At 37.2% G+C, this 8515-nt stretch overlaps 1 protein-coding gene across 1 annotated transcript; it reads right to left on the bottom strand.

Moving 5' to 3' along the window:
* Window positions 1–5043: 5043 nt before the first annotated feature.
* On the bottom strand, window positions 5044–7618 carry LOC112184241 (putative pentatricopeptide repeat-containing protein At5g65820). Its single transcript, XM_024322506.1, has 2 exons — window positions 7600–7618; window positions 5044–5657 (listed from the first exon to the last, which is right to left on the bottom strand). Exons 1-2 carry the CDS (start codon window positions 7616–7618, stop codon window positions 5044–5046), a joined length of 633 nt encoding a protein of 210 aa, XP_024178274.1.
* Window positions 7619–8515: the final 897 nt, after the last annotated feature.

Raw genomic sequence — 8515 nt, 5'->3', positions numbered from 1 at the left:
TTCCAGATTTTCTCAAGGATGTGAGGTTGGAGTTTTATTACTCCATTCTTTATGTTTATTCCTAGGAAATCAACTTCATCGAGGATAAAGAAGATTTTTTTTTTCACCTACGATAATTCCATGCTGAACTATCAGCTTTACAACCTCATAGAGGTGTTTCATTTGTTCTTCTTTGTTTTTAGAGAAGACAAGGATGTCATCAATATAGATGACGCAGAATGCAGCCACGTGTTTGAAGATGTTGTCCATCTTTCTTTGGAAGATTGAGGCGGATTGTTTTAAACCAAAAGGCATTACTAACCATTCGTAATGTCCTTGTGGTGTTCCGAATGCAGTGAGAGGAACACTCTCAGGACGCATCTTGACTTGCCAAAATCCCGACTTTGCATCGAATTTTGAAAAGAATTTAGCTCCTCTGAGCTGGTTGATCAGTACTTGTACTTGAGCAATTTGATAATCGTCTTTAACAGTCTTTTTATTGACATCTCTGTAGTCAATTACCATTCTAGCTTTTCCTATGAGGTTTTCTGCATGATTTCTCACGTAGAATGTTGGAGCATGATGAGGGCTAGTGGAAGGTCGAATTAATCTCTTGTTCAGGAGATCTTCAATGTCTTTTCTGAATTTCTTCTGATCTTCCTCTTTGTACTGAAGAATTGCTTTGACATGACATATTGCATTCATATCATGTAATCTTAATTAGCAGACCAATGGGTCTTTTTCCCAAAATTCTGAGGGTCTACATCGATATTCCACTCAAGTAGTTTCTTGATTTTAGAGTGGGAATTGTTTGGGACTTAAGCTTAGTTTGGAAGTGCTTGAGGTTACGCTTATAGATGAAACTAACTTCTTTATCTGCTCTAGTTGTTTCTTCTTCTTCTTCATCTTCAGAAGATGATTCAGATGATTCTTCAACAAGTAGTTCTTCTTGTTGTTTAATTTGGAGGATGGTTTCAAACTTGGGTTTGTAGGGGGTAAGATCACCACTATTCTGTTGCGATCTCTGATATTGTGTAGGAAAGTTTGGACCTATTACACTTTTGGCTTGAGTAAGCCTGCCTGCCTAGAACACCCGTTCTCCTTTTCTGAACCCTATCGCTTCTTCATCCCGGATGAATCTTTGTTGGAGAATAAAATCATTTCCCAACAAGAAATCAGATTCTTGGCCTTCAGATTGTCAAACGTTTTGGATGATAAATGTTCCTCCACCAATGGTGATATGAACAGTTTTTGCTACTTTATTCATTGTAACATGGCTTCCATCAAACGTGACACCAGTAGCTGTTCTTTTCTTGTCTTCTTTCCAGAGTTCTTCTGGAATTGCAAATCTCTTTGCAACAGTGAATCCAGATCCATTATCTACAAATGCATGTAGATGATATTTCTTGTGATCAGAGAATTTTAATCCAATCTCTATGTAGTTGCTGTATCTACTAGTAGAGAAGATTTTTGACTGTTGAAGCTCATTTTTTCTGAGCTTGTTCCAGTGGTATGAATGGTTTACATTCTTCTAAATGACTTTCTGGTGTTTCAACCAGTTCTATATTTGCATCGATTTTTTCTTCATCGATTTTTTCTTCCTTAATTTTGGAGGAAGATGGTTCTATGATTTCTTGGAACAAGGCGTCAACCTTTTTCTCTTTTTGTTCAGAGAAATATTCTTCATATTCTTGTTCTACCAATGGGCTGGTAAGGCCATTCTTGGTTTTTTTTCTTGCTTCAGCTATGAAGCATTCTTTGTGATAAGTCTTTTTTGACTCTTCACAATACATAGGAAGTCCATTTTTTCGTGACATAGGCAGTAGTCACAAACGAATGTACCAGGGTTCACCTTGTAAGAAGACATTATTGCTTCTGTCTTACTTTCTTGCCAGTTTTTGACTTTAAGAACATTCATCTGTCTAGATTCTAAGTGCTCTATTTCATAATCTGTTTAAGAGTCAGGTGATTCTTCTTCTTTTGACTAGGCAGAGTATACTGACCTGTCATCTTCTTCGTCATCAGAATAGGCTATTTCGTAGCCCTTCATAATTGCTGTTTCTACTATGGGCTCGTATTCTTCAAATAGAGATTTAGTATATCTTTTACCTTTTTCTGGGCATTCATTGGCATAGTGCCCTTCAGCTTTACATAACCAACATCTGCAAGCTTTATTGCTTGGTTGTTTATGGTTGACTTGGTGATTCTTTTTTTTTTTGAAGAATTTTTTTTTAGAATCTTCATCTTGTTGTTTCTTGAAATTGGAACTTTTCTTGAATTTCCAATCTCTTTTCTTATTACTCTTTTTGAATATTTTATAGTAATATTTTTCTTTTTTCTTTCTGTGGAACTTGGATTCATGACATCCCCAGTTGGTTGGCATATCCAGTATTCCATAACAGAATTTTCAACTTCTTTGAGTTGTTTTTTAGCCGTCTTTGCTCTAAGATTAGCTTTGCATTGCTCTTTTAGTAATTGCCTGATTCTATCGGCAATTCCTCCAACTGAAAATTTTTCAAATGGTTTTTCAGCTATGCTTTCTCTCACAGCTGTTCTCCATGGTTCAGGGAGTTTTCTGTGCAATAAGTTAACTAGATCAGTATTCTCTAGTTTACCAATCGTACAGTAATATTCTTGAAATACATTCAAGTATTCTTCAAAATATCTCATGTCACAAATTTTGAGAGCATAGATATTTGATTTGGCCGTTTCTTTAGCCTTCTCACTTAGATTTGAGAGATCTCCACAGAACTGATCATACAGGGGTACTGCAAAATCATACGGAGATTTCGAATTTTTGATTTCTTCTAGCCAGTCTTTTCCTCTGGCAGTCTCTTTGAAAGAGAAGTAACATCTTCATAGTACACCTGAAGGTCTGGTGCTTCAAATTTTCCAAGGGTAAGAGCATAGGCCATAATCAGGCTATCAACCCATTGGTCAAGAGTTTTTCTCTTGTCTAGAGCTTTGTCTAGATTTAGCCAGATACCATGAGTGGAAATTGGTATTCTGGGTATATTGTCCTCCGGGACAAATCTTTGAGAATTTATTTCTCCATTTTTTCCCGTAGGGGCTTTCTGTATAGGGAGTTTTATTTTTCCCTTTTATCTTATGATGAAAGTTTTGGAGCTTTCTCCTTCTTCCATTTCAATATCCTGATAGGGAAGGAGTTTTCTTTCCTTTCCTAGTTTGAAAATTTTCATTTATTCGATTAGTTTTTCTAATTGTTCAGAATTTTCGCTGGATTCTGCTACATCATAGAGATCATAGAGTTTTTGTGCTTTAAGCATATTTACTGGTCTGTTCAGATCAGCTTCTAATTCTTCTTCAGTGATAGGCTCTGTTGGTTATTCAACAGAAAATTTGGTACCACTAACACTAGCTTCTCTAGTGATGTAGCTTCTTCTAAGAAGATTTTTGTTTATCCTGACATTTTCAGGACAGACGTCACTTTTTATGTGATCGTTGAATTTTAGACTGATGTCTCTCGTCTTTCTGCTTTCATATATTGCAACTTTGGCATTTTCCGGTAGGTTTTTTTTTACCGGATAATTTCCATTCAATAAGAAAAGTTACTTCATTCCAAGTAACCTTGTGAATCTGTTGTGAATGGTTTTTCTGGCTGGTGAGGAATCCAGTAGTAAGACCTGGGATATTTGATATCTTTGTCTTTGGTTGTACTGTGGTACTCATCAGTTTATAGTATATTCTATATACTATTGCGAGTTCTTGCATATCTTTTTTCATTGATATGACCTCTATCTTGACTCTCAATCTAAGACAGTGAGCTGCATCTTTCAAGCTGGTTGAGAAGTTTGGGAATCAGTTGAAATAAGCTACTTGATTGCATAAGGATGCTTCAAGTGTTCCCAACAGACTAGCTTGAAAATCTGTTAGTCTATTGTCTTGTAGGACACATAGGACTGAACTGTTTATACCTTCTCGGGCAAGAAGTTTTATGCCTACTTGGACTGCTCCAATATGGATAAATTGATAATTTTTTGTCCTTGCTCGGGCAACTTCAACAGGAGTGATCATCAAGAGATCTGTTTCTCTTGTTGTAGAGGGGGTTGTAAATTCCAATAATTTGAAGTGATGACTGTCCATCATATCAAACTTTCCCCTTTTGTAAATTTGTTTAAAATCTAACTTTGGAATTGAGAAGTTTTTTACCTCCTATTCAATTTCGTTGAATTCGAATTCTTCAGCATTTAGGAGTTGTACTCCTTTCTTTTTCCCGAAGATGCTCATCATTTGGACATCTCTGGTTTCTTTCGGGTTTTCATACCGAATACTAGTATGGCTAGTAGATGGTTCCAGAAAAATCATGTTTGGAATAGGATTCTTTTCTGGTATTTCTAATGGTTTGAATCCATTAGCTTTCTTTGTTTTTACTGTAGACACTTTCTTGTCCTTCAGTATATTTTCATAGAATCTAGCGTTTTTTTACTGTTCATGGATTTTTCTACTAACACTTGTTAGTTTTTCTTCTTCTGTTTTTGGAAGTTCTTTGATATAATATATTTTTTGCTCCAATTTTTCTAATTGGGCGATTATATTTGGTACTTTATCTAGAGGATCTTGATATCTAGATATTTCTTGTAACAGGTTCTGATATTTCTCATTAGAGGATTTCAGTAGAGAATTCAACTTCTCTAATATTAATTCAAAGGATTAAATTCTGTTTACTACCCTGTACTTTTAAGTGTTCATCAATTCAGTCCCTGCACTTCTAATTTAATCAAAAAAGTCCTTGCACTCTCCAATTTCATCAAATCAATCCATTTCGTCACTATTCCGTCAATTTCCTCTGTTTAGATGCTGACGTGTCTCGACGCCGTCTGATGTGTCAGATTTGTGGGACCCTCCCACATGCAAAATACCCATAAAGCTTTTTTTCTTTCTATTTTGCAGCTTTGGGTTTCTGTTCAAAGAGAACTCAAGGAGAGAGAAACTAGATCTGGGTTTCTCTCTCTCCTCCACCAGTGTTTCATTCCAAAGCCGAACACCTTCTTTCACCTCCCCTAATTTGCAAGCCAACCGAATCACCGTGTTTAAATACCAAGATCAGGCATGCAACCAATCTTCCTCATCTGCCCCATCAATTATACACTCCTCAAAGTCTTCCTTCTTCTCATGAGCCAACATAATCTGCAAGTAAGTCATCTGACTCGGCGTAAACCCTTTCCTTATTATACTCTCCAAAATCTCATAACTCCTCACAATCTTCCCCCACTTACAAAATCCACTAATCAAAGTAGTATAAGTCACAACATCAACCTCACAACCACTCTTCTCCATCTCCACAAACACCCTCATCGCCTCCTCCATCTTCTCCTGCCCGCAAAGTACCTGAATCATAGTCGTATACGAACCCGCATTGGACTCACAACCCTTCCTCCTCAGCTCCTTCAACAGCTCATACGCATCAACCATCTTCTCAGCCTGAGCATACTCACCAAGCAAATTGTTATACCCCACAATATAGAGCGAGCACCGAGACAGCACTTGCTCGGTTAAGTCGGAGTGCAAAACGAGGCCGGATTGATGTAGAACGAGCTCTAGTTTGGGGACCCGGGAGTGGAATTTGCGTAATATTCTGTATATTTTCTCCAAGTCGGAGGCGAACTCGCAGTGGGTCGGATCGTCTGCTGCCTTGGTCACTTGGTCCGCCAGCTGGCCTAGTATCGCAGGTGTCCAATTTGGGTGTAGAGAGAATAGTTAGGAGCTGCACAGATCGATTCCATCATGGATGAGATGAAGTTGCCCTTTTACTGTTATGACGACCGGAGAAGAAAGCAGGGGTCGTGGGTGCCCAGAGAAGATTTCTGGGTGCTTACTGTGGCGGCGCGTGGGTTACTTTCGGGTATACCCAGATGATAGAGAGGCTGCCAGTGGATCGTCAGAGGCCGCTGAGCACGATGGTGGTGGAGGTGATGCGGGGTTATGCCTGGATACCCACTGGTGGAGGAGAGAGAGAGACCCAGATCTAGTTTCTCTCTCCTAGAGTTCTCTCTGAACAAAAACCCAAAAGCTACAAAATAGAAGGAAAAAAAGCTTGATTCTGATGTTGGGAATCAGGCTGCTCGGGTGGGAAGGGGAGGGAGATATATTGGAGGGGTAGTTAGGGAATTTTGCATGTGGGAAGGTCCCACAAATTTGACACATCAGACGGCGTCTGGACACGTCAGCATCTAAACAGAGGAAATTGACGAAATAGTGACGGAATGGATCGATTTGATGAAATTAGAGAGTGCGAGGACTTTTTTGATTAAATTAAAAGTGCATGGACTAAACTGATGAACCCTTAAAAGTATAGGGTAGTAAACAGAATTTAATCCTAATTCAAACATTGTCCCCATTGGGGATTCCCTTTTGAGCTCTTTGCAAGCTCTAATACCAATGATTTGCGGATCTAACCAATACTCATATAATCAAGAGGTTTTTGTTCCTCTTTAAGAGTATATAAGAGATTTTCAATATTCTGCTCAGTTTTATAGATTCTTGTTAGAAGTCTAAAAATGATATCCCAATAATTGAGAGTTTCTTTTTTAAGACTTTCTCTATACTCTTTCAATTTTCTCAACTTTTCTCTTTGTTTCTTCAATTCTTTGCTCGTAATATTACAGATAGCAATTAACTCAAGTCTGTCAATGATCGAAATTATGAATAGTAAATTTTGACTGGTTACCTTTGAATATAGAGGATGAAATATAGCTGCAATTATAGGGTAAAGCTATGGTATGTTAACATTTCTCATACATCAACTATTTTTACCCTCTAAGGACTCATGTTATCACTTTGAAGACTAATATTACTATTTTCAGGACTCATATGGTAAACTAAGAAAATTTACCACTGTAAGGACTCATGTTACCACTTTGAGGACTAATATTACTATTTTGAGGACTCATGTGGTAACTAAGAAAATTTACCATTTTAAGGACTCATGTTACTACTTTGAGGACCAATATTACTATTTTTATGACTCATTTTACCACTTTTAAGACAATTGTATGCATGTCATACGTTAACATATTGTAGAATTTTCCGCAATTATAATCTAGACAAATAAATTCAAGATGGGTCCACCACGTTTCATCAAAAAAGAAGGAAACAAATAGTAAAAGCAAGAATTATAGAGAGAGAAGGGTACTAATGGTATAAACATTAAGTGAAAGGAATAGTTGGGAGAAAAAGAGAAGACTTTTGTGTGAATGAGGTTAAAAATAAGTTGGTGGAGTGTATGAGGTGTATTTTGGTATTTTGTGAGTAAGTGGTCATTATCTCTTCAATTTAAAGTGGGTAGTACGCTAAAAAAGTTTTAAAAAATTGGATTTGTACAAGGTAAATTAGATGACAATAATTTAACTTTTAGACTACAGACAAAAAACCGTGATCTAAACCCTAGGATTAAAATTTGAAGCAACTAGCCGCTCGCGTGCGATTATATTCTTGGTCGCACAACTACTGATTCGAAAGTGGTTACTATTATTTGGCTATAGTACGTCCATACTCTACTTTGATACCATGTTGAACAACACAGACAAGCAGGGGTCACATGAACTTGTAATAATTGGCATAACACAATCCAAAGTAACTAAGAGTTTTTGGAGTTCTCACCTTGCAGGATTGTAACCATTTGTCCCGGCCGTTGTAGCACGGTATCGCCTAGGGTATAAAGAGAATGATGTCTTTATATCATCGTGACCTTCCTCCGACTTATCTTTTAATTTTTTTTTTGAGCATATAAAATTAGTTTATTCATAATAAATTAAAACAGAACATTTCCTTTTTGAGTAATTAACAATTTTTTTCATAATTGAGTGAATTTATACACAATAACATCATTCGGAATGTGGGATATGTTAAGAAGAATTACTTTGGAGTAATTCATTGCATGCTACACTTTTGATCGACCGCCAGTTTAGTAAATTTATGACACCTAATTGGTTTCCGTGGCCAGCTATCCAAGTGGTTTGCTTGGCTTCTCTTGCCCGTAAAATGAAAACTGTTACTCAACAGAACTTGAAAATGAGAGAATTGAAGTCGATATGCCTAGCCAATTGACTTGAGAAAAGTAATATTAATTAGGCCCCGGCCCACTCATAAGGACCGGGTATGGTGGTTCTTGATATATTCTTCTGCCACAGGTACTAATAGTCATCACAAAATGAAGATAAGTTGTCCATTAAATTGGTGATTTAGAAATTTGGTCGATTTATATGTATGAACTTTTTGTTCCAAGGAACAGTACTCATGCAAACTGATCATGAAACAACAATATCATTACGTCAAAGCATCTGAGACTCAAGTTTTACAACACAGTACTTCAAAACCCAAGAAAAGAAATAAAGAAATTTAAACTGCAATTATAAAGCTATGATTCTTGTCTCTCTTCACGCTTGGGGCCGGCTTCAGTTCCAGCCGTGAACTCTGTATTTATCGACTTGCAATTGGCGATCGAACAAGGTCAACAGCTCTAGAAAGAGAACTGCTGGCCTTGTGAAGTAAACTACTCCCTCGTCCATACGCAGTA

Source organism: Rosa chinensis, chromosome 2 (genome assembly GCF_002994745.2).
Source record: "Rosa chinensis cultivar Old Blush chromosome 2, RchiOBHm-V2, whole genome shotgun sequence".
NCBI classification, from domain to species: Eukaryota; Viridiplantae; Streptophyta; class Magnoliopsida; order Rosales; family Rosaceae; genus Rosa; species Rosa chinensis.
Note: the sequence above shows the minus strand (reverse complement) of the source record. Positions and strands in the feature narration are given on the sequence as shown.